Here is a 27,476-nt window from a genome sequence, read left to right as displayed (position 1 = left end):
AAGAGTGTAAAACATGTTAAAAATCAAAGCACGTTCAACAGAATAGCATCAAGCTAACGGCTGCTCCAACCGTTCGGGTGCTATTGCTTCCGCTCGCGAGACGCCGATCTACGACGCACGCGATCAGGAGCGAGCTCCCGGCGGCGCGCGAGAAGCCAAGCTACCCCGCGCCAGGCCACCGACCGGCTAACTGTAAGCTATGAACATGTAAACAATGACATAACACTCACCCAGACAGGCCGCCGTTCTGAACCCTCCTCACTTTTTAAGAGAAAAGAGAAAACAAGACGTCAACACCGCTTCACAACGGTGACATTAACACGTCCGGCGGAATCAGCACAGTACCAACTGGCCTGTATAGCTGACTTTGAACATGAATCTGCCGCTATCGCACATTACATGCACATATCCCCTCGTGAAGGAATACTCTCATTTGGATATGAAAGATGGGGTCTTAACACGGTGACAGAGAGAATCCACTCGTCCAGAACACACAGGGATCACCAGTGTCAATGGTCGCGGCCCACTAGTTAAAACTATAATGGTCGCCAGACCAAGGCCTTCTGTCGCCTAGACGGCTAAACAAAGGACCCTAGCCTGGGGCCGGTTTCCATAAACTTTGTCAAGTAGCCCCCATAGCACTAACAGACAAGTGGAGCCCGCCAGCAAACACTACTCACCCAACCTGGAACGCACCGCTCCTCACAACAGCGGCATGTCCGACAGTTCAGCTGTGGCCTGACAGGTTTCACCCCAACAAACACAGCAAGGAACTGCAGTTGAGAAGCATGCAGCGGCGTGCTCCCAATACGAAAACCGGTGGAGGGTTTGTAGAATGATCATCATCTTCTAGACACTCCAGTACGAAGACAATATCGCCGTATTTTCTCGAAAATAGTGAGAGAGAAAATAAAGATATGATGTCAACGTATCCTTGTTTCCCAAGCTGTTCCTAATCCAATTTCTTCCATCATGGTGTCAAGTGTGGGGATCTACCGAGGCACCTCTTCCTTGTGGTGAAAGCGAGAAGGAGGAGAGCAGGTGACCACACACCTGCTTATGAAGGTAAGCTGATGAGGGGTGTGGTCAGACTAATACTGGTATTAGAGGTACATTTGTGGTTTATTCAGTACGCGTGCACGTACGCGAGATAGTGCAGTAGCGATGCCAAGCTAAGCCACTAACGATACAGAACTGGAATCCTATAGGACACTCCTAACCGTTACACACTGGAATCCCATAAGACACTCCTAACCGTTACACACTGGAATCCTATAGGACACTCCTAACCGCTACACACTGGAATCATATAGGACACTCATAACCATTACACACTGGAATCCTATAAGACACTCATAATCGTAACACAGACCAAACCTGCACCACAACTCTTTACATACACCTGATTTTACATTGCACCTGATTTTATAAGAAGAGATTTCATTCCCCATCGATTACTAACAAATGCAAATAACAATAACAATAAGAAGGGACCCGAGCCTGACGGTGTAAAAGAGCAAATGTAAGCTTTTTTTATTTTTTTTATCCACTTTTTCTCCCATTTTCTATATTTTCTCCCATCCCAATTTCGTATCATCCAATTCAACCCTCCCCTGTCACGAACGCTGTTTCTTGCCTCCCACAAGCCGGCTGCAATGTGGACTAAGTCATACATAGCACAAGTCCCCTCCGGTACTTGAGGTAACAGCAGTCGCATCTTTTCACCTGCGCAGCTCGATCTCTCAGTGGTGAGGAGTAACGCGTGGGAGGCTCACGCTGCCCCCGACACTTCCTGATTCTACTGCGCAGGCGCACCAACCGACCTGTAGGAGTCGCTGTCCACAACGCCCGATCCCCACCCATCAGTTTCCCACCCCCTAATACGGCCAATGTGTATTAGTACGGACGGCCAGCTAAACTGAAAGCAATGTGGAGCGCTGGGCTCGAACAGGCAAGCCCAGCGTCTCAGTCATTCGTGACGCGCCTTGCCCACTACGCCACGTAGCCGCCCGAGCAAATGTAAGCTTTAATATCTAAGAGCTTAAGGAGAAGGGCTGCTGGCCACAGTGTTCCTGACCTGTTGTGGTCGGGTCCCACTTGGCTGTATTTGTAGTCGGCATTGGCCTTTTCCTTCTGGAAAAACTGGTTCAGACGGGCCTTGGCGTTTTCCAGGGTCCAGTTGCCATGGAGGCCGGCGTTCAAGTCCACCTCCTCAGACTCCAGAGTCTAAAAAGGAGGACAAAAAGATTCAGAAAGTCACTCAACTGAATGTGTTGTTAGACCCATCATCATCAACTGGTTTTGTAACAAATGACTGATGGTGGCAAAATATGGCTGCAGTAGGACTATGGATGGACATTCATGGCACATAAATACAAGTATTCTGGGGGGGAAAAGGTTTGGTTTTTCACCCTAATTCGAATGACCAGGGTTCCCACAGACATTGCAAAATTAAATTCAAGGACTTTCAAGTACTTTTCCAAGCACTATTTTTCATTTTAAAAAGGGCATTTAAAAAGGATACAATTCACTTTAAATGCTGTTTTTTATAGAAAAAAATCGGATCCAATATGTATGGCTTAAAACCAATTTCCGACAATTAGTTACACTTTAAATTAAAAATATTTATTTCTTAATTCAGAACAATGTTATCATGGATGAACAAAACTTTCAATGCGAATGGTTGATTTGAATTTCAAGGACTTTAAGAAAAAATGGGCTGTTTAACCTCTTTGCGGCGGACCACAAAATGACATCACATCATAAATCACTCTCTCCAGACTGTATGACATTAAGTAGCGTTTTCTTTTATAATGTATCCAAGAGTGAAGACCCTAACCATGTCACAACAGCAGTCATAGTTATATTTTCAGCAATATGTTTGTTCAATAGGTTAAACAAAGTGTTAGTGAGATTTTAGTTTATGGAATGTGTTTATTATTTCGCAAATATCCACCATTTTGAATTAGCGATAAGTTGCCAGTTGTAGTCATATGAGCACAGGGCATCCAGAGCTCTCAATGAGTGTTGAAATTTAAAAAAAACTACAGTACCCAGCTAATTCTAGCTTCCTGCAAGCAAATGACTTGTGTATGCATTCTTTTTATTTCTCTTATTTCTCGGGATACTCTACCACAAAACTGAATGCTATTGGCATAGATTGGAGCGCAGTTAGTGTGTCTACCTTCTGTGAACATTTAGCAACAATCCGCGTTACAAACGGATTCAAAATGGCTGGGCCATATACATTATTAGAATGGAACTATACAGTAGATTTCATTCACGGTTCTTCAGTGCACGCCTGGTGGTACTAAATCCAGATTGAACTCTGGCATTGGAAAGGGGAGATTTGGCCCGATCCATAGATGTGCGACTTGGCCATAATAAGGTAATTTATAGGACTGATATTCTATATTCTATAATCATATTTCAAATTGCATGTATCCGTTCATTTGCTTATTTTTTGTACACATGATCTCAAGAAGGTGCTGAACAAGCTCAGTGGCAGTTTTTCATGTCTGGTCATTTTTAGCATGGTGTTATTCACCGTCAAAGATAATTAAAAAAAAAAGTTTATATTCTCCTTTGGTTCATCACAATTTACTCAAGGCTAGTAACAGACACAATATTTCTGATACTGGGAATACATTCCCCATAGATGTCCCTAGATACCAAGAACATCTTCAGAAAATAGGGCTAGGGCTTAAGACGTTAATGTCAGAAGGCCAATATTTATATAAAATTTAAAAAATTGCCAATATCTGCCCGATATTTCAGTCAACCATGACTACATTTTATTGTTTGATGCGTTACTCAGTGGGTCCCCTTCTGGAATTCTTTTTTTAAATATATATATATATTTTTTTACATGCAAAAAAAAAAACGATACGTGACAGCACTTATCGATTTCACGCAGTTATCGATAAATCGATAAGTGGTCTCAGCCTTAGAGATGACCTACTGCCTGAGCCTCCTGCTCGTCTCTTCTGGAGTAGTACTCCTTCAAGTTGGCCCCGCGCTCCCATTGGGCCTCAGCTCCACCTCCTCCCACGCCTCCTCCTCTTCCTGAATACCCAAGACCAGTGACACCTGGGACCGGTCCAGTTACAGGGAAACTGGCTTCTGTAAATGTGGAGCAGACCCATTCATAAATTAGATTAGATTCAAATGTATTGTCATTCATTATACAGCACAAGTACAGTACAACAATAATAAGTTGGCATCTAATAATAAATAGTGTAGGAGCCATTTCATTTGATTTAATAGTTTTTGACTAAATAGCGCCGCCACTGGTCGCCTCGTAAAATGGCACCATGGTCCTCCTATTAATTATGGCCCAGCTGTGTGTAAGCGCACACGCCAGACGAGAAACAGATTTTCAACGCTCGCTTGCTACACACACAGCGCAGATTGATGAATGAATGAAAGACTGAAACACTTTGTTTAGAATCATTTTGAGTTTATTTGAAAACCTTTTGCTGCGCCTGTTTGTTTTGAAAACCCTTTTAGTACAAGTCTGGAGCCTGTTTTGTTTCATTGTTTTCCCCGTTATTATTTGAAACTTTTACACAACTCCTTCCATAAAACTCAACCGGTTCGAACTCATCAGATGCAACCATCAACAACATCAAACAGTGAGTAACAAGACAGCCCAAGTCAATGTGGTGCGAGCGCGTTAAAAACGTATTCTGGCTTAGATAGGCAAATTGAGCCTACAAATAGGATTTATAGAGAAGCGCCTTTCTCAGACTCAAGGACACTTTACAATGAGAGAAGCTATATAAAATAGGGTAAAAAATATGAATATATATATTATATACACTACCGTTCAAAAGTTTGGAGTCACTTAGAAATGTCCTTATTTTTTAAAGAAAAGCACTGTTTTTTTCAATGAAGATAACATTAAATTAATCAGAAATCCACTATATACATTGTTAATGTGGTAAATGATTATTCTAGCTGCAAATGTCTGGTTTTTAATGGAATATCTACATAGGTGTATAGAGGCCCATTTCCAGCAACCATCACTTCAGTGTTCTAATGGTACATTGTGTTTGCTAGTAATCGCGTTAGAAAGCGAATGGATGTTTAGAAAGACCTTTAAAACCCTTGTGCAATTATTATTACGTTAGCACAGCTGAAAATGGGTTTGCTGGTTAGAGATGCTATAAAACTGGCCTTCCTTTGAGCTAGTTGAGTATCTGGAGCATCACAGTTGTGGGTTCGACTATGCTCTCAAAATGGCCAGAAAAATGTAACTTTCATATGAAACTCGACAGTCTATTCTTGTTCTTAGAAATTAAGGCTATTCCAATGCGAGAAATTGCCAAGAAACTGAACATTTCCTACAACGGTGTGTACTACTCCCTTCAGAGAACAGCACAAACAGGCTCTAACCAGAGTAAAAAGAGAAGTGGGAGGCCCCGGTGCACAACTGAGCAAGAAGACAAGTACATTAGAGTCTCTATTTTGAGAAATAGACGCCTCACAGGTCCTGAACTGGCAGCTTCATTAAATGGTACCCGCAAAACACCAGTGTCAACGTCTAGAGTAAAGAGGCGACTCTGGGGTGCCAGCAAGTCTACCCGGGCCAAGGCCAGGACAAAAGGCACCCCCCCTCCCCCACAATGGAGTACAATCAGACATATCTGTAATCAACCAGCCCCCCCCCCCACATCGCGGGCTTTCACACAAAGGAATACAGACACCAGCAAAGGACAAAGCATCACCCCTCCCCCCCCTCCCCACCCACGGCACAAACAGCAACAACGCCCCCCCTCCCCCCACCACAGGACAGGACACAATGGAACAGAGTTACCTCAACTGTGACGACATCAAACTTATTACAAGCAAAAATGGACTTCACATATTTCACTTAAACATAAACAGCTTGAAACCGAAATTGGCTGAAATCAGACATTTGTTTCTAAACGGTAAGGCAAATATATTATGTTTCACAGAAACAAAACTTGACTCATCTGTTCAGGATCCAGAGATAGAAATCGAGGACTATTCAATCATCAGGAGGGATAGGAACCAGTATGGAGGTGGTGTCTGTGTGTATATACACAAAGATACCAAATTCAGCAACCGTACTGACCTTAACCATGACGAGATTGAAACTGTATGGATTGAAATCTTATTTGAAAGGGCAAAATCAGTACTAATAGGCACAATCTATAGACCACCAGAACAGACTGGTTTTTATGATACTCTGGATGTGTGCTTAGCTGGAGCTGAGGATGCGGAAAAAATTCTTATTGGGGATTGGAACACGGATATGCAACAAAAAAATGCACCCGTCTTCAAATCCTTCAATAGGTTTTGTGATCTGCACGGCCTCAGCCAACTAATCACCCAACCCACAAGGATATGTGAATCAACTCAGACTACCATTGACCTCATACTGACCTCTGACAAGTCCAAGATCTCCAGTAAAGGGGTTATAGCATGCGGGTTAAGTGATCATTACATGATATTCTGTACCCGCAAAAAGCTAAAACTAAAGGCTGGCTGTCACAAAACAGTCACATCTAGAGACCTCAAAACCTACTCTAGCGAGGCCTTTAACCTTGAACTGGAGAGTCTGGACTGGTCAGATGAACTCAATGGTACACTGGTTGAAGAAACTTGGCTTGGCTTCAAAACCAAATTTTCATCAATACTAAACAAAATGGCCCCCCTAAGAACCACCAGGGTAAAAAATCGCGCTGAGCCATGGATGCACACTGAAATACTGACCGCTATGAAAGCCAGAGACAAAAAATGCTCTGAGTTTCGTAAAAGTCAGTCAAAGCTTACCAAAAGCACGAGCAGTGAACTCCAAGACCACGTGACTGAACTCAAACTAGAAAGAAACAGACTAAGAAATGACGTAAACTCCATGATCAAAACTGCAAAAAAAAATTTCATCAATGACAAAACCGAGGAAAACAAAAATAAACCACGTGAACTTTGGAAATTACTCAACAATCAACTAGGCTGCAGTAAAAAACTCAAAACCAGGTTCTCAAACATAAACATAAAGACGGACAACACGCTCATCACAGACAAGCTGGATGTAGCCAATTACTTAAACACTTTCTTCACAAACATAGCCACAACACTGGTAAACAAACTACCCTCCCACTCAGGGCAGTATGGGGTAGAACACATAGTAGCATACTACATGAACCTAGGCGTCCACAAAGACGACTTCAGACTGGAAATAGTAACTACAGATGAGGTACTCAAAAAACTGAGCGCCCTCCAACCAAACAAGGCCACTGGCCATGACAACATCCCCTCCAAATTCCTCAGAGACTCAGCAGCAGCCATCACCCCAGTCATCACACACATAATAAACCTCTCCATAAAACAGGGACACGTCCCCAAGGACTTCAAAATTGCGAGAGTAACACCCCTGCACAAAAAGGGCAGCAAATTAGACCCGGGTAACTACCGCCCTGTTTCTATCCTTACATCCATCTCGAAAGTCATAGAAAAAATAGTATACGAACAGATCGAAAAATACCTCGCGGAAAAAAATCTAATCTACGAATTCCAATCTGGCTTCAGAACATCCCACTCCACTGACACATGCCTTCTCTACTTGAACGACCACATCAAACAAGAGGTGGACGCGGGCAAATACTGCGGCATGGTCATGCTGGACCTACAAAAGGCCTTTGACACGGTCAATCACACCATTCTGATTGACAAGCTAAAAGCAATTGGTTTTGATAGTTTATCAGTGAGCTGGATACAATCCTACCTGGAGGGGAGGGAACAGATGGTGGAAGTAAACGGTACCCTATCCCCCCCCCTCACAGTGAGCTGTGGTGTTCCACAAGGAAGCATACTAGGACCGCTACTATTCCTAATTTATGCAAATGACATGTCGTCAGCTTGTGACTGCAACTTGTTCCTGTTTGCGGACGACTCAGCCCTGCTGGTCTCTGACAAGAACAAGTTACAGGTTGAAAAAGCCCTCAGCTCGGAACTAGGCAAAATCTGCATATGGCTCGCCGACAACAAACTATCATTACACATGGGCAAAACAGAGTCCATTCTCTTCGGTTCAAATAACAAACTCAGCAAGACTGACGGCTTCTCGGTTACAGTGGGTGACAATATTGTCACAAGGAAAGATGAAATTACCTACCTGGGTTCCATCCTAGAGGCTAATCTTTCCTGTGACAAAATGGCATCCAATGTAATAAAAAAAGTCAACCAACGAACGCGATTCTTGTACCGGATCTCCTCTCTGGTAAACAAGAATACCCTGAAGACTCTAGCAGGAGCACTCATTCAAGGGTACTACGACTATGCTTGCACCTCATGGTACCAAAGCACCTCAAAGGCACTAAAAAACAAATTACAAACATCTCAAAACAAGCTAGTCAGACTACTACTTGACCTGACTCCTAGAACCCACCTCACCCCTGCCCACTTTGACAACCTAGGATGGCTTAGAGTAGACGACAGAGTACAGCAACTTGCAATGGGCCTGGTCTACAAGATACACTACGCGACCAAGGTACCCATGTACATGTCAAAATACTTCCCAAAGGTCAGTGAATACCACGATCACAACACCAGAGGGAGCTCCACAAATCATGTAAAACCCAGATTCGGCTCAAACAAGGGACTAAACACGTTTCGCAATTATGCCACATCAATGTGGAACGCCCTGCCTAAAGCTGTAAAGGAATGTGAATCACTACCCACCTTCAAAAACACTCTCAAAAAACACCTACGTGAGACTGCAATTCGAAACTGGCCCCTACAAATGTCCTAACCTAGTTGTACAGTAAATGACCAAGTAAGGCTTTGTCAACATTCCAATGTACAGTGTAAAATGTGTATGTGTCCCCTACCCAACCCCCCCCCCCCCCCCCCCCCCCCACCTCCAATGTACAGCCCCCACCCAACCCCACCCCACCAACCTCCTCCAATGTACAGTTTCTACGCCAAATGTATATACACTCCTTTTCTGGACACTTTTGTATCACAAACAGTACTGTATTTGCAAATCTGATATGTCATAAATGTATAGATGTAGCAGTACTGTCTATCTGTATGTCATGTATGTCATATATGTTATGATGAATTGAAAATGGGGGACCCTGGTGGAAACAAGACGAAAGTCTTTCTCTGGTCTGCATCCCCTTAACAATTGTATGTATTGAGATGTACTGTACTGTACCCATTCTGCAATCTGTTAATAAACTTTTCAATCAATCAATCAATCTGGCCTTCTAGGCAGAGTGGCAAAGAAAAATCCATATCTGAGACTGGTCAAAAAAAGGAAAATATTAATATGGGCAAAAGAACACAGACATTGGACAGAGGAAGATTGTAAAAAAGTAGGGATGTCCGATATTATCGGCCGACCGATATTATCGGCCGATATCGGCAGTAAAATGTGATATCGGAAAATATCGGTATCGGTTTAAAAAATCTAAAAAACAATAACAATATTGCATCCAGTGAAATGATTAGTTACCTGAAATTATTCAGTTTTTTGGGTGGGAAACCCTGCATATATCGGTATCGGTTGATATCGGTTGATATCGGTATCGGAAATTAAGAGTTGGACAATATCGGAATATCGGTATCGGTAAAAAAGCCAATATCGAGCATCCCTATAAAAAAGTGTTATGGAAAGACTAATCGAAGTTTGAGGCGTTTGGATCACACAGAAGAACATTTGTGAGACGCAGAACAAGTGAAAAGATGCTGGAAGAGTGCCTGACACCATCTGTCAAGCATGGTGGAGGTAATGTGATGGTCTGGGGCTGCTTTGGTGCTGGTAAAGTGGGAGATTTAAAAGGGATTTTGAATAAGGGAGGCTATCACTAAATTTTGCACCATGCCATACTGTACCCAGTGTGGACAGCGCTTGATTGGAGCCAATTTCCTCCTACAACAGGACAATGACCCAAAGCACACCTCCAAATTATGCAAGAACATTTAGGGAAGAAGCAGGCAGCTGGTATTCTGTCTGTAATGGAGTGACCAGCGCAGTCACCAGATCTCAACCCCATTGAGCTGTTGCGGGAGCAGCTTGATCTTATGGTACACGCAAGAAGTGCCCAACAAGCCAATCCAACTTATGGGAGGTGCTTCAGGAAGCGTGGGGTGATTCCCTCCACAAATTAACAGCTAGAATGCCAAAGGTCTGCAATGCTGTAATTGCTGCAAAGGGAGCATTCTTTGACAAAAGCAATGTTTGAAGGACAAAATTATTATTTCAAATAAAAAAATCATTATTTCTAACCTTGTCAATGTCTTCACTATATTTTCTATTCATTTTGAAACTCATAATTGATAAATAAAAGTGAGTTTTCAAGGAAAACACGAAATTGTCTGAGTGACCCCAAACGTTTGAACGGTAGTGTATATGTAGTAAAAAAAATAAAAATAAAATGTTTAAAGGAAGCAAGGTGCTGTCCAATATAGTATTATAAATTATATATATACAGTATTATATACAGTGATACAGGTATAACAACCCTATGGTAGTAGCCATACTGGCCAGTGGTATAACTAGTAAGAGATATATACAGATATAGTATATACGGGTATGTAAACAGGAATATATGCAGGTGATTTTCAGACAGATGTGAATAAATATATATACAGTATACAGTATTATTGTACATATTGAGATCTTCAGTTTTGCAGGATTTTTGGAGAAAGCATGGCACTTGAGACAAAACACACTATATCCTATATAATTGTATATGAATTCCTCTTGTTTCTTTGTTTACAGCTTGTTATATTACGTTTAATTTTTTTTTCTTTATTTTTTTTTGCCATCTTGGTCTATATGGCTGCGGTCCTCTGACTCCGGTCTCCTCTCCATCCCCACCACCAAAATGTTGGTCCCAGAGCCTTCTCTGTGGCCGCACCCACCCTCTGGAACTCACTCCCTCCAAACATCCATAGTGCTACATCCCTGCACTCTTTCAAATCCCAACTCAAAACCCACCTTTTCACCAAATTTGTAAATGACTGCCTGATTTCCCCTTTTTCTTTCGTTTTCTCTCTTTTCTTTCCTTTTGATTAATATTTTGTTGTTACGTTGTTCCCTGTCCCCAGCCCTTAGCTGTTAAGCGCCTTGGGTCTCCTGAAAGGCGCTATATAAATTTAAGATATTATTATTATTATTATTATTATATAACCTATTGTCAATGTCAAGTATACTATTATATACTATATTATGTGTCTTGTAAGCCCATATGGACTGGGCATACACCTGTAAGTAAGACACGAAAATATAAAAACATCAAATCAAATCAGTAGGGAAGTGAAACCTTCTGCCTAACCATAATGTAATCAGATGGGAGCTACGCCCACAATGCTATTCAGATTGCAGTTTCCGCACTTACATTTTCGGACCACTCCCCTCACAAAAATCCAAAGCGATATTTTCAATTAGTAGAACAAACAACCACTCGAACTGTAGCCACGCCCTGTGCTGTGTGCACACAATGGCATTTGTAGACCATCTCAGAATATGCCATTTAAATAAATATCGGCTCTACCGGTCGATTTAAAAATAAATATTTTCAGTGACACATTAGGGGCTGCATCGACTAACATTAGCATGGGTTTAAAACACTGGGTTTTAACAGTATTCCCTCACCTTGCTCAGCCTTCAGAACCATGTGAGGTGGCAAAGGCCCACTAGAAGGGAGGTTTCCGAAGCCGTCGCCACCGTTGCCACCTCCTCCTCCTCCTCCTTCTCCTCCTTCTCCTTCTCCTCCTCCTCCTCCTCCACCGTCAGGCTCACTGATTTCTGGCGCACTCACCTGTTGAAAAGAGATAAGTCAGTGAATTAAAGGAATGCCTCATTTATGATTTCATACACGTTACTCCTATGGTCTAAGACAGTCCAAAGATATTAGCTCCATAGAGAATGAACAGCAAAAGATGACAGAGCACCCTGGGGTACATGTATATTGAGAGTATACGGGTACATCCGTTTTAGAACTGAGAATACAAGTATAGAGTAAAGCTCATTTGGGCCAACAAAGTCTCCAGTTTCATTGTCAATGGAACCGCTCCATGATTTTATACCTGATGACATCACAGGTTTAAATTAGGGCTGGGACTGGGGCGGATGGGTGGCGCAGCGGACATTGCGCTTGTCACCAACGCAAGAGACACCGGTATCGAATCCGGCTGTCAGCGTTGCCTCCGGCCTGGGCCGGCCGTCATACTGACTCAATTGGCAGTCAGCGGGAGGGGAGTCGATAAGTGGTAATCTGGTCGTTGTAAACAGCGACTCCTACAGGTCGGTCAGGGCGCCTGCACAGCAAAGACAAGAAATGGTGGGGGCAGTGTGAGCCTCCCACACGTTACACCTCGCCAATGAGAGTCCGCGCTGGCAGGTGAAAAGAAGTGACTGGCTGCCTCCACATGTATCGGAGGGGACATGTGATGGGCTTCTATCCTCCCTACGACCGGCCAGTGGGGGGGCACATGCAAGCAACGATCAGGACAGGGGTGGGAGAATTGGCACGAGGGGAAATTGGGGTGGGAGAAAAATCACAGAAAAAAGGAGAGAAAGTAGGTCAAAAAAAGAATTAGGGCTGGGACTTTAATGCGTGAATTTAGATTAATTAACTACAGAAAAAATTACACATAAAAATAAATTTATAATTTCTTTGCACTCGAGACAACGCGGAAGGTTTCTCAGTGGACGAGTTCCAGGCATACCGTTTATACAGTTGCACAGCGTGCATTGGGTGACGTCAGACAGTTGTAGGCTACATGGAAAAATCAGTTGACTGATTTGCTTGGCCCGTTAAATGAGAGATTTAGATTTAGATCAAATAAAAAATGTTAAACAGATGGACATTTTGATACGAGAACGGTTGTGTGCACTTTGTGCAACAAAGACTTTGCATATCACCAGAGCATTTCAAGCCTACTGTATCACCTCAATGCTAAGCATGTTGCAGCTACCGTGGATGCTAGAGCTAACGCTGGTCAGGCTAACGTTAGCCCTAGTACGAGCAAGCAAGGTCGCCAAGCCACACTGATGACAGGGTTCAGAGCCAAGATGAGTCGGACCACGTCTAACAAATTAACAAACAAACTGTCTGCCCTGGCCCGCAATATCTGGCCAGCCCTGCCACCTCTGTCCCTGGCAAGAGACGTTTCTCACCAGCAGGTAAACAGACTAGTTTGTCTCAGCAACTGGCTGAAGGAGAATAAGTAGGCTTAGAGGTATTCTGAGACCAATGGGTTTGAGGTTATTGTGAAGGCACACTAAAATGTTGATAAAACTGTTATGGCCTACTGTATGTTGCAACAGACATTTCTGCCAAGGATATTGGAAGATAAGGTAATTGGATTGAGGTTAATCACATGACCTTTTTTTGTTATCATTGTAGATGGCTAGATGGTAGAAAAGGCACTTTGTTAATATTTTGGCTATAAGGATATTGAGGGAGGGTTGGACTGAAAGCAGTCAATTTTATTTAGTATTTTGAGCAAACTAAAGTGTTGGTAAATCAACAAAGTAATTGTTATGGCCTCTGATGCAACAGTTTTCTTAGTCTGGTTTGTTCATACAGAATATTGAAAAAAATAATAAGAATTTAGATAAATCAAGACTGTTTTTTTACAATGTCAACTGTTCTGGAAAGTACTTGAAAGTACTGTGTTTTACTTTTACCTTGAAAGTGCTTGAGTTTACGAAAGGTACTTTTCACTATATATATATATACAGTATATAATATATTATTCCTAAAATTGCTGCACTGTTAAAAATTGCATTGATCTGTTGGTCTGTGTAGTAGCTAATAAACAAGAGTTTGCTGCTTAAATGCATGTATATTCATTGATTCACTTGTATACCAAAATTCATTTGAATTGAAAAATATTGCTTTTCGCATCAAATATTGATATGCGTTTAAAATGTGATTCATTTAGAATGATTAACTATAAAGTCTTGAATGAATTTGATTAAATGTTTTAATCGAGTCCCGCCACTAGTTTGAATCTTACTTCTCTGGTTTCTGGCGTTCCCCTTCAAGCAATAACATTTGTTGTAAGATAGGTTGTAGGCCATAGGCTCTATAGATAACTGGTGCCAATAAACCATCATATAGCCTGACCTCAAGTATATATATCATGGAAAGTAGGGCTGCAACAATTAGTCGACATAATCGACAACGTCGATCATAAAAACTCGTAGACGCAGAATTTTTGCGTCGATTAGTCATATTTTTTATATAAATTATTATTATTTATTTTTTTGCACTACCTATCTTTGTGAAAGTGGCTTCTCAGCTCTGGTCCAGCTGAAGACAAAGCAGAGGAACAGATTGGACATTGAGCATGACCTCAGAGTTGCTTTGTCTACCATCACCCCAGACTTTGAGACTCTTGTCAGGAGCAAACAACATCCCCAGTTATCTCATTAGTTCCCTGGGATGTTAAGCTAAGAAGTCTGCTATATATTTTTTTTTTGTTATTTAAACACTTCCACTTTAATTTGTATTATTTAATTTATTTATCTTGTTATGAGTGATTGTTGTATTATTCAAATACATTTTGATTTAAAGTTGCTTAAGATCCAAATTCAAATGTTTCATGAGTAATTATTTTAATTTGCTATGGGATCATCATGTTATGTTAAGTTAACTGTTAAGGCAGAGGGACTGGACAACAGGGTGACATTCACAGGTGTGCAGACTTGAGCATGTGAGGTAAAACATGCATTGGAGAAGGAGCCATGCCCACAGGAAGCAGAGATTGAGGGTGTGACAAAAATAACCGTTAGATTAGTCGACTAATCGAAAAAATAAGACAGATTAGTCGATTACCAAAAAAATCGTTAGTTGCAGCCCTAATGGAAAGTCACAAATAATTTGCCCACCCCAAAGGCTGGGACCTCAGCCGCATTCATTTCACTAATTCGGACCAGATAATTCACAAAGTCGCGTGCAGCATTGGCCTGGGCATCCTTCTTGTTGGTCGAGTTGCCCATTCCGGTGTAGTTGTAGCCATCAACGCGGACCTGGGAAGGATGGGAGGTGGATTTGTCAGCCAAGTTTGTAAATAACCACATGGAGAATCAATTTGGAAAGAGAACTCATCTATGCAAGACAACTCACCTCTAGTGGTGTAAAGGTACACGTATCCGTACCAAACCGGCTGTGTACCGAACTAATACAACAGTACGTTAACCACTAACAAACTTTTTTTTGCGTACAGAATTTAATTCAAAACTCCAAGTTCACCCCCCCCCCCAAAATATAATTTGCGCAAAAGGGCCGGGTGTTCATCAATATAGAATATTTGTTGACAGCCCTACAAGTACAATTAGTTACTAGTGTACACTACATCACCCCTGAGGGGAACATGGAAAGCCAAACCTTCACCCACTGTACCGAAAACCCGTACAGAAACCGTGACTTCAAAACCGAGGTACGTACCCAAACCGTGGTTTTTGTGTACCGTTACAACCTCACACAAACTTCTGAAAGAGAACTAATCTATTCAGGGACAACTAGGGGTGCACAGATATGAAAGTTTGACACCGATACCAATTGTTCAACTAACACAATCGGCCGATACCGATATTTGTGGCAAAAAAAAAAAAAACATTTATATATATTTATTATTATTATTATTATTATTTTTTAACTACTGTATATGTGCACGAGCGCCCATATGTCACCACCACGTTAACCTGAGACGTGAAATTAAGTACCAACATGGACAAAGTCTCAACCCGTTCATAACAGAGGATCGCCAGCTGCCCCCTACTGGTGCAATGTCAAACCCATTTACTGCACATAATAAACCATTGATAATGGCCAATGGTACCAATACATACATGATACATCGGTGCACCCCTACTACCCGTCATCATCATCATCACTGTCATAATGAATGAGTGAAACACACTACCGGTCATCATCATCACCATCATAATCATCATCACCATCATCATCATGAATGAGTGAAACACACTACCTGTCATCACACCACCATCACCTTCATAATGAATGAGTGAAACACACTACCTGTCATCACACCACCACCTGGGCTATTTTGTGTGCGTGTGTGTATACTGTGTGGGTATCACGGTTTTAAACTGTCTGGGTATCAGATGGTTTTAAACTGAGTATCAGATGGTTTTAAACTGTGTGGGTATCAAACAGGGAAGAAAGACTGTCAGGTTTTATACAATACTCACTGGCTTTCATAACCTCACAGACTAACTTCTTGTCTTGCTCAAGACTTGTTTATGACTTATGAGTTTTAAGAGAGAGCACCATCTCTCTCAACCAAAGCAATGCATGGTGACAGGTGACGGCAACAGAACAATCTTTATTGACAGTCGATTCTGCCAATTACGTCACACCGCTAGCACCCACCTCCTGCTGTTCTTACCACCAATCGGCAAGCGTTTATTCGTTTTTTACTTCCGGGAATTCCGCCATTGCTTTCGAGAACCACAACAAACCTACCGGCGCTAATAACGCTAGCTCCCGGCCGGCCACGAGTAGATTACCAGCGCTCCGCAGGATGACCAAACGAGGCATAATGATTTTACTGCAACGAATGTTATAATAAAACAAAGCTTTTCTATACATTTGTCTGATTGAAAACTTTATTAACAGATTGCAAAATGGGTACAACTCAGTACGGGCTCTATGAGAAACGGAAGGAACTGAGCTATGAATGAGTAATGCTTGCTACTTGCTATGTTCGGGTAATTAATATGCTGATGTTATTGAACGTGTAACACTAACTATATAACGTTAAGGACACAAAACGAATGCCTTTGTTAATCATAAGTAGTAACTTTGATGCAGTAGCTTGTGTGTGTGGGGGCGGCGTTGTGCAGGTCGCTTGACTGAATTTTTTTTGCCTTTTGACGCAACACAAATTGATAGATATTTATCGGCTACTGCCATCGGCACATTTGAGCTTATCGGCCGATAGGCCGATTGCAGTCAACAAGGCACTTATCGGCCGATACAAATACCCGACCGATACATCGGTGCACCCCTAGGGACAACTCACCTCACACAAAAACGTCTGAAAGACAACACATCTATGCAGGGACAACTCACCTCACACAAAAACTTCTGCCTGTTTTTATTCCCAGCTGCTCGAATGTCATAGCCGGGCGTTAACTTCTTCTTACCGCACCAAGCATACAAGAAGTTCTTGATGTCCCCCATTGTGGACAGGTGGGTCTATTCCTGTTAAACCTTCAACATGAAACAAACAAAACATCAGTTTACAAACACTTTTCACTGCCAATAATATTCTCAGTATTAAATGTAAAAGTAGGGGCTGTTGCAGGGTACTGATACAGGGTAGTGATGGTACTGATGCGGGTACTGATGCAGGGTACTACTAGGGCTGACCTTCGGGAAAAAAAATTGGCATTCGAAGCTTCGGGGCAGAGATTCGATTTTAATTCGAAGCTTCGAGATAAAAAATTTAAAAATAGATTAAAATACAAATATATATATTATGTTGTGAGACTTGTACAGCACTTTGTTCAACTTTGTCAGTGCTGTAAAGTTTAAACATTTTCAAATCTTAGACAAACTAAACACTTTGCTTTCATGAAATATTGTAAGCCGTCATTTGAGGCTTTATAAATGTATTTATTTGTTTATTTAGACGGGACAGAGCATAGGGCTGGGCGATATGGCAAAAAATCATATCACGATAACGATATGATAATGTTATCATATTTCTCGATATAGATAATTATCGAAATTGTTATGTACATAAAGTATAAAAAAAATAAAAATAAAAATGTAAACAGATGTATGTTTATTTTGCAGCAATTCTTTGTCGTTGCCACCATCTTTCGTGTTATATCCCCTCACACTCCAGTTCTCAGGCTGCAGCTGGTTTAAAAGCTAAAGTAAACCGGCTTCTCTGCTGGCTGTGGCTCCAGGGGAGTTGAACAGTTCTGGCTCTGCTAGTTTATTTTCGATCTTTTGGCGCTTTTTTGGTGGACAAACCACCGCACATGTGCACCGTGACTGGAGTCTAGCTCTGCTAGCACACATAGCCTACTGTGTACAGACCGTTTCACAAACTGTATTTTAAATTAGAAAGCAAACAAAATCGGTTAGGTGGTCGAGCGGAGATTGCGTTCGTCACCAGCCCCGGAGCTGTGAGCTTGGTTCGCCTGTTCGAATCCAGCTCACAGCTCCGGGGTTGTCACCAGCTTGGCTGGCCGTCTGCACTGATACAATTGGCTGTATCAGAGGGTGGGAGAAGCTGGCGGGGTGGGTCCGGGTCGTTGTAAACAGCGACTCCTACAGTTCGGTCGGGGCGCCTGCTAAGCGCGGATTGGACGTGAGGGGGATAGTGTGGTCCTCCCACACGCTACGCCCTCTCAATGAGAATCCGCGCTGCCAGGTGAAAAGAAGCGGTGATTGGCTGGACGTGTGTCGGAGGAAGCACGTGGTAGCCTCCACTCTCCCAAATGATCTGACTGTGGGGGGTAAAGCGCAGCGACCAGGAAGGGACTGGGAATTGGCATACGACTAACATTGGGATGGGAGAAAATCGGAGGAAAATGGAGGGGGAAAAAGACAAAAAAAAAAAAAAAAAAAAAAAAAAAAGCAAACAAAATAAATGGACAAGAGAAAAATAAATCTCAATTTGGTCAGTATTGTCATTTGGACAAGCAAAGCCATTACTTAAGTTGCAGGCAAGAAAGACAAGTCTGTCCACTGTCTCTGGTTTTAAAACTGCCCTGTTGCAGGTCACAAAAAAAAAGATATATATATATATATATATATATATATATATATATAAAAAAAAAAAAAAAAAAAACGATATTCGATATCGATTATTAAAATATATCGCGATATTTATCGTTATCGTTATATCGCCCAGCCCTAACAGAGCATATTACATTTAGTGGACACTACAAATAAATGCAGTGTAAATACACCGGATTTAGCAAGGATGCTAATTTTCATCCGCAGTCCCCACCAGCGTTTCCGTTAGAACATATTCGTGCCGGTCTGGGTGTCCTGCAAGATTTCTATCACCGGACATATTCGAGATATTCCGGTCAGAGTTTTAAACAGCAGTCTATTATAATCACATTTTTATGAGCTAACGAATTCCGTTATAATTGGACATGTGTATTAATTACATCAAGCGAAGAATGAGAAATTGATTTGCAGAATCAAATTACTATCTCTCGCCTCTCAAGTTAGTGCGATACGCTACCAGCATCAAGCTCCCCCCTGCAGGCTTGCGCTGCAGCAGCTGTCACACGCACCCCCAAATGAATCTCGAGTAGACATCGCTTCACCTCGTTGTATCAGACACGTCACACATATCATAATGTTCAACTTCACACACAGCAAACTGTAGTTGATCATCACATTGCCTCGTTTGCTAGCTCGTCGCCACATGCAGAGAGGACGAGCCAGTGGAGCCACATGCGTGTAACGCATTTGTTAATTTCATTATAGGTTATAGCCTACATTTAGTTATAATCAATAATATGCATTACTATGTGACACGGCAGTCAACCAACAGTTGCATATGATTAAAAATGTCAACACTCACTCACCCCGTCTCTCGTTGTTTGTGCCTATCCGTTTTGTACCTGCGACGGCTGCGAGAACAGCGACTTTAGTTGCTGGTTCGACTTTAATAGATCCCCATTGGAACAGGCGAGGCTCGCAACGGTAGCAGCAGACTGGGGATGCTCTTTGTGGTTCAATCAATAAATTAATAGTAAAAGTACGCTCGACATTTTTGTTTCTTTTCCGCGGGAGCCACCACGGAGCGTCAGCGGTCTCTGTGACTTCAAGTTCAGAAGACTCATCTTCGTTGTCATTATTAGACCTGCTTGTGCTTGGTTTCATGAAATATTTACTAAGCTTAGCTTGTTTCGCCATCTCTCTCTCTTCCTCGTATACCTGTTTGTCGTTATGGTGGCCAGAGCGCGCAGGCTCAAAAAAAAGAAAAATAAGTTTCACATCCGAGCGGCGCCATCCTATCAGAGTGAAGCAACAATTAAACTGAAAATGGAATTATTGTTTCATTCATCGCATAGGCTATTTAATTTTAGCCGATTTTAATACAATTAAAATAATAAAATTGTGCTTAGAGAAATTATTTTCACCGGACATTAAGACCGGAGATATTTAAATATTCGGACTTCAACATATTTTGCCGGTCAAATACCGGTAATTACCGGCTAACGGAAACGCTGGTCCCCACACAAAGCATAAAAACTAAACATGCAGGCAGTGAAGCATAACATGCTATGAGACGAGACATAAAAACATACATACAGAAAAAAAAAGTACAATTATAAAAGAGACACAATGAACACAAATCTTTCAGTGCCAAATCCGACCTCATCTTAAATAACAAACAGCATTGCTTGTAGTAGTTAACAAAGAGAGACTTGATTTTGCAAAAAAATAATATATATATATATATTCGAATTCAATTTTCCCATTCGAATCCCATTCCCATCGAACGAAGCTTCGAAGTATTTAATTAAGACAGCCCTACAGGGTACTGATGCAGGTACTGATGCATGGTACCGATGCAGGGTACTGATCTGATGCATTACTTTTCCCAAGCAGGACCATTCACTTTGGGTCAAGGGATACAAGTGATTGAGACAGCTTCCATTTGTTCACCATTAGAGAGCTCTAATATGGTGTCCAAAACACACCTAGCTGCTTTGCTTAGGTTTTTGACATCAATTACATGAAAACTTCCGCTTATGAGACAGGTGTGTTTACAATTGAACCAATTGCCCCTCACCATATTTGTGATTAACTAACTAAATTAATGAACTAACAGCTGCAAAACTCTGAGAACTATTAGGAATGTCTGACCACAAAGTGAGTAGTCTACTGACACACTAATAAAAAATGTATTTACATCTAAGACAATTTATATAAAAACTCTTGGGTGCCTAAGACTTTTGCACAGTCCTGTGTTTTCTATCCACTTTAGCCAAACACACACATATATAATTATTGTGGCAACCCCAAGCCACCCCTGGGCTTGGTGATTGATGGACGTTACGTAGCAACCCAATGGCTGGGCGCTGCCCATGTTTGGGCGTCCGCTTCCGGACGCACCTGTTGCTAGAGGATCATCAGGAGTGATTATCGAATCACAGCGCAGTGCGCCTGTTGAGGAGGGGGGACTTAATGGACCCGAGGAGCCCCCTCTCACTCTCCCGTAGCAGCGCAAGGCGACAGGCCACAGAGCGGAGACACCGCCCGGCCGACAGATTAATGCCCGAAAGCGATTATTATTTAGTAGAAAATAAAGAGCATGATTTTGGGAACTGCAACCCGTCTGTGTGTTGTTTATTCTGCCACCCCTACACCTGGAATTGCCACAGTGGTGGAGAATGCGGGCATAGTCTACTGGTAATAAGGGGTGCAGAATAAACAACGATAGACTTTATAGAAATAGGGAAAAGAAAAAGGAAAAGATTATATATAAAAAGGGAAAAAATATATATAATAACGAAAATATATATATAATAACGAAAAGAAGCATGGACGCGCTGGTCCAGCAGCTCGTACAGGCGAACCTGGAACAACAGGCCCGGCATGAAGAGACCCTACAAGAACAGAGGAAACAGACAGGGATGATCCACGCGGAGCTCCAGCGGATGGCCTCTCACGGGCGGGACGAAGGGCTCACAGGGACACGGCCTAACCCCGGGTGCTTCATCCCCAAGCTGACAGAGCAGGAGGATGTAGAAGCCTATCTCCTAGTGTTTGAGCGCACCGCCGGCCGGGAGGGCTGGCCAGAGGAGGACTGGGGGCGACTGCTGGCCCCCTTCCTGTCGGGTAATGCGCAAAAGGCCTACCAGGACCTGCCACCGGGGCAAGAAAGCAAGAGATTTTGGCCCGCTACGGCCATAGTCTGCAGTCCCGTCACCCGTGCGCAGCGGTTTCATGACTAGGTGTATGACGCACAGGCCTCCCCGCTCTCCCAGATGCACGACTTAGTCCGCATAAGCCGAGCCTGGCTAATGACCGACCCTGCAGGGCCCACGGTCTTGGAACGTATTATGGACCGCTTTGTTAGAGCCCTCCCTTATGACACAAAGAAACAGGCGGATCCCCGCTCCGTGGAGCAGCTAGTGAACATTGTGGAGGCCCACCAAGTAACACGGGAGTTACTCAAAGGGGGCTGAGGGGAAAAGCCAGAGCGACTAAGAACAAGGAGGGGTCCCGTCAACTACAAGGTCCACCAGCCCGACTGTAGGAAGCATCGACAGTTATACCATGTTAACCTGTTAAAGAAATGGCATGCCCGGGATGTGTTGCTCTGGCCCCCCCCTCTCCCCCCTTTGGCGCAGCAGGTGGCAGAGGCGGCCGATGTTCCCATCGGGGAACAATTGTCCCCGACCCAACGGCAGGAGCTTCGGGAGTTGGTCCAACAGAACGGGGACGTGTTTTCGGCCACACCGGGCCGCACCACATTGGCCCAGCACCACATTATCACCAGCCCGGGAGACAAGGTAAAGCTGAAGCCCTATCGTATCCCAGAGGCAAAAAGAGATGAGTAATTGAAGAGTCTCATAGCGGGTGGTCTAGTCCTATTGTTTTAGTGCCGAAACCCGACTCAACCAGATTCTGTAACGATTTCAGGAAGCTTAATGACATTTCGAAGTTTGACGCCTATCCCATGCCTAGAGTGGATGAGCTCATCGATAGACTGGGCCAGGCCAGGTTCATCACAACACTAGATTTAACGAAGGGTTATTGGCAAGTCCCTCTGTCCCCCGCCTCGAGGGAGAAGACAGCTTTCTCCACCCCAGACGGGCTGTTTCACTATAAAGTTCTCCCGTTTGGCCTGCATGGGGCGCCATCTACCTTTCAGAGGCTGATGGACAGAGTACTACGGCCCCATCGGGACTATGCAGCCGCATATCTCGATGACATAATCATTCATTCGTCAGATTGGGACTCCCACCTCCAAAAGGTGAGAGCGGTGTTGGGTGCCCTCTGGGAGGCGGGTCTCACCGCCAACCCAAAGAAATGCAGGCTGGGACTGGAAGAGGCAGAATACCTGGGGTTCACGATAGGCCGAGGCAATGTAAAACCACAGAAGAGGAAAATTGATGCGATAAGGGAGTGGCCTCGCCCTTTAACCAAGAAGCAAGTCAGGACATTTAATGGGCTAGCGAGCTATTATAGGAGGTTTATCCCTAACTTTGCGGCTCGCGCTGCTCCCCTCACAGATCTGACCCAGGCGCGGCGGCCGTTCGCGGTGAAGTGGACACCGGAGGCGGAGTTCGAGGACCTCAAGACGGCCCTCTGTTCGGGACCGGTGCTGGTCTCCCCGAACTTCGATAAGGAGATGACAGGAGATGACAGTACAGACAGATGCATCAGAGGTGGGACTGGGAGCGGTCCTCTCCCAGCAGCTGGAGGGTGAGGAACATCCAATCTTATATGCGAGCAGGAAGCTACTGCCACACGAGCGCAACTATTCTGCGGTGGAGCGCGAAGGTCTGGCAATTAAGTGGGCACTGGAGACGCTCCGTTATTATCTGCTGGGGAGGCGCTTCACGCTGGTGACGGATCACGCTCCCCTCGTCTGGATGGCCAAGACAAAGGGGACCAATGCCAGGGTGACTCGATGGTTTCTGGAGTTAGTCATTTAACTTTTCTGTCATCCACAGGTTCGGGGTGGCGCATGGCAACGCAGACGCCCTCTCCAGGAAGGATGCCTGTTGGGTGTCGGACGCTCTTCCCCGACGGTCGGAGCTGGAGGGGGGGTACTGTGGCAACCCCAAGCTACCCCTGGGCTTGGTGATTGATGGACGTTTCGTAGCAACCCAATGGCTGGGTGCTGCCCATGTTTGGGCGTCCGCTTCCGGACGCACCAGTCGCTAGAGGATCATCAGGAGTGATTATCGAATCACGGCGCGGTGCGCCTGTTGAGGAGGGGGGACTTAATGGAGCCGAGGAGCCCCCTCTCACTCTCCCGTAGCAGCGCAAGGCGACAGGCCACAGAGCGGAGACGCCGCCCGGCCGACAGATGAATGCCCGAAAGCGATTATTATTTAGTAGAAAATAAAGAGCATGATTTTGGGAACTGCAACCTGTCTGTGTGTTGTTTATTCTGCCACCCCTACACCTGGAATTGCCACAATATATATATACACACTACTGTGAGAAAATTATAATCACACACAAAGGGATAATGGCTTATAGCTGACTTAATGATTTTAGAATATTTCAAATAATTAAATGTTTATATCATCAACATCAGTTAGTATTTATACTGTAACGTTTGGCTACTTTAAATCATTGAATGTAGAGAGAGAGCGAGAGAACGCGTGAGAAGAGAGCCAGCCAGCCCCCCCCCCCCCCCCCCCCCCGGATTTTGTTTTAGGTTCACGGTTTGAACGTATAAGCTGCCGTAGGCAATAAGGCTGAGCCCGAACCCTGTTTTTAGGGTTCGAACGTTCGCCAGGGTTTATCGAACGAACGTTCGAACGTTCGTTTTTTATTAAATTTCTTTTTATATATAATTTTTTATTTTTTTTTATTATAGATCCTACGGAGGGCGGCATTGCATAATCTATTGGTGAAAAAACATGTTGTTTACAGTGGTGGCTGTTCATGTAAACATGTAATTAAACAAAGCACTCAGAAGAAAATAAACAAGCTACTGAGTACTGCATAAAGTTCCTACTTATGATAAACAATAGCCCTTGCACACCGCAGTCACGTAAGGGGCTAGATAAACAAATGCATTCGTTTTGTGGCATTAACGTTAAGTTAGTGTTACACGTTCAATAACAAGTATTCACTCTTGGTCGACGGGAAGGAGAGAGGCGCGCGCCTCGGCTCCTTCCACCGTCTACCTCGGAACGGGGGACGACAGAGAGACACCGGCGGGGTGCCGCCGGGCTCCCAACACGCCTGCCGCCCGTCCGCCCTCGGCCAGAGTTGTTTACAACGCAACCACCTCCCGCCATGAAGCTCGCGCTCCGTGGCCGAAAAAGGCTGGTATTCATTAATGATCCTTCCTCGGCGGGGAGCTACGGAGTCTGTTCACTCTGTTGTGCTTCTCGGTCTCGCAAGCAGATAAATGTATTGCCGGAAGTAAAAAAATTAATAAACGCTTGCCGATTGGTGGTAACAGCAGCGGCGGGTGCAAGCGGTGTGACGTAATTGGCAGAATCGCCTGTCAATCAAAATGGTTCTATTGCATTGGTTGAGACAATAGTATCCAGCTACAGCCAGGCAGAGACCACACTGGTTGAGCCGAGCGCGCTCGGGGGACGCGCCGCTTCACATCGCCTCAACGTCGCGCGCCTGCTTTTTTTTTTTTTCACCGAACGTTCGAACCTATTAATTAAAGTCCGAATGTCAACGTAACGAACGAACGTTCGGGCTCAGCCTTAGTAGGCAATGATGTCACACTCGAACGTCAACAGGAAGAGTTTAACACACAGAGATTGAAACTGGATGCCCAATATAAAGAAACGAATAACAAATAAATATGAAGTTCTCTTTAAACCTCTGTTGTCAAGCATCGTCAATATAACCCACCCCCTTTCCTCATGAATGGAACTAGTGTCGTGGAGTCGCTTTGAACGCTTCCAGGGTTAGCAGCTAACGCTAGTTAGCTTAGCCTATTTATGGGATAACTTAGCAGCTAACGTTAGCCCATTGCTCACGTCAATTAAATTGCATGTCATTAAAGGTCCGCGCTAGTCGGTCTAATGAAATTACAATTGCATGTCATTGAAGGTCTGTCTATAATGAAATTAGAGGAAAGCTCTGCGCGTGACACAACATATACTCGCTGTTCACGATATAGTAATTTACTACATCTCATGTAGAACAAGCCGCGATACATCCGAGTATACTCGATATATCGCCCAGCCCTACTGACAAGTAAAATGTGGATTCCGGATTTTCTTTTCCCCATGCGTTTTCATTCAGTCCAATCCAATGGGTGTATGAGGGCCGACGTTCCACTCTACTGATTAAAGTTGCTTACTCGTGAGTAGTAAGTGCGTTGATAAAGAAAAATAATGTCCACAGCTGCTCCAGTGTAAAACAAAGATATCCAAATGGTTTATTTCTCTTTCATAGCGAAGTCTTTCTTTACAGAAGTGGTCCTAAAGCTATTTTCCTAAATATTCACGTTACTACTACAAGGTAAGAAAACTGTATTTTCCCAGTCTCCAAAATCCCCGCCGACTCGACACATGAAAATTCCTCCACACTGGAAAGCCGTAAATCCACTTGCCAGCTCTTTCCACAGCAACACGGTAGGCTTGGCACCTTGGTTGAGAAATGCAGGCTTCAGTCTATCTGTTCAGTCCTGTTTCAAGATGCACACTGCTGCTCTGAGAGAATTGTGGACTATATATAGACACAAATGTTCTAGAATGTTCGGTTAAAACATCATACGGTGACATCACAAATGTTCCAGAACGTTCGATCATGACATCATACTGTGACATCACAAATGTTCTAGAACGTTCGGTCATGACATCATACTGTGACATCACAAATGTTCTAGAACGTTCGGTCATGACATCATACTGTGACATCACAAATGTTCTAGAATGTTCTATTATGACAAATAAGACGGTTCAATGACTTTATCTAAATCCAATCAATATTCCTAATGCCGTTTCAATGTAAGGTTATAAAAATAAACATAAACATTGATACAATACAATAACCTAGCTTTGGCTCCTACAGGGTGCATTATCATCCGGGAGACGATAGGGGGCGGTATTTTCCCTGTTCGCGCTCAGAGAGAGTCCCAGTGGTAACGTGAGGCTAGATTGATGAAAATGGAAATCGCTACTAAAACAAATACCGATTACTAATGAGATTTCTCGTCGTTGGCACTGAACGGTTGGCATGAAATAACGAGCATTCTCGTCGTTGGCACTCAAAGTGTTAATCAATGGGAGGACGAGCACATTTGCGAACGCATAAACTATCTTAAATTATGGTGTCTAATACACCCGTCGCTTATCAATGACTTGCTTGCAGTCAACATGTACGAAACGGATTGTTTTTTCATCAGTACATTTCTGTTTTATACCGTTTTGAATAAGAGTATAGTTTCGGAGAGTTCTAGTAATTTCAAAGAAATTCCGCGAAAATAGCCATTTACTGGAATACACAAAACGTACGGTTATGTCTATAACCATAGTTATATGAGTGTAGTGACGCTCTGCGTCATACTGGAATCCACTTCCACATCAGTACTAGCACTAGAGCTGCCGTGGTTACCGCATTACCCTGAATACCGCATCACCACTGTTTTTTATAATAATACTCTCAACCAAAGCAATCCAACGGAACAATTTTGATTGACAGTCGATTCTGCCAATTACGTCACACCGCTTGCACCCACCTCTGCTGTTACCACCAATCGGCAAGCGCTTATTCGTTTTTTACTTCCTGAATGTTAGCCATTGATCAGAGCTCACA

At 43.4% G+C, this 27,476-nt stretch overlaps 1 protein-coding gene across 2 annotated transcripts in view; it reads right to left on the bottom strand.

Moving 5' to 3' along the window:
- Window positions 1-27,476, bottom strand: part of dhx9 (DEAH (Asp-Glu-Ala-His) box helicase 9) — a 221,995-nt gene that overhangs the window by 143,852 nt on the left and 50,667 nt on the right. For both annotated transcript variants that reach the window (XM_084320875.1, XM_084320876.1), the window contains 5 exons: window positions 17,088-17,228; window positions 14,879-15,019; window positions 11,633-11,798; window positions 3,962-4,122; window positions 2,078-2,226 (listed from right to left, as the gene is read on the bottom strand). In XM_084320875.1, coding sequence (XP_084177001.1) covers window positions 2,078-2,226; window positions 3,962-4,122; window positions 11,633-11,798; window positions 14,879-15,019; window positions 17,088-17,198 — 728 coding nt within the window. In that variant the 5' untranslated portion in view covers window positions 17,199-17,228. The remainder of the gene's footprint in view (window positions 1-2,077; window positions 2,227-3,961; window positions 4,123-11,632; window positions 11,799-14,878; window positions 15,020-17,087; window positions 17,229-27,476) is intronic.

Source organism: Notolepis coatsorum (assembly GCF_963971535.1).
Source record: "Notolepis coatsorum genome assembly, chromosome: 8".
NCBI classification, from domain to species: Eukaryota; Metazoa; Chordata; class Actinopteri; order Aulopiformes; family Paralepididae; genus Notolepis; species Notolepis coatsorum.
This window is presented reverse-complemented; position numbering and strand designations above follow the sequence as displayed.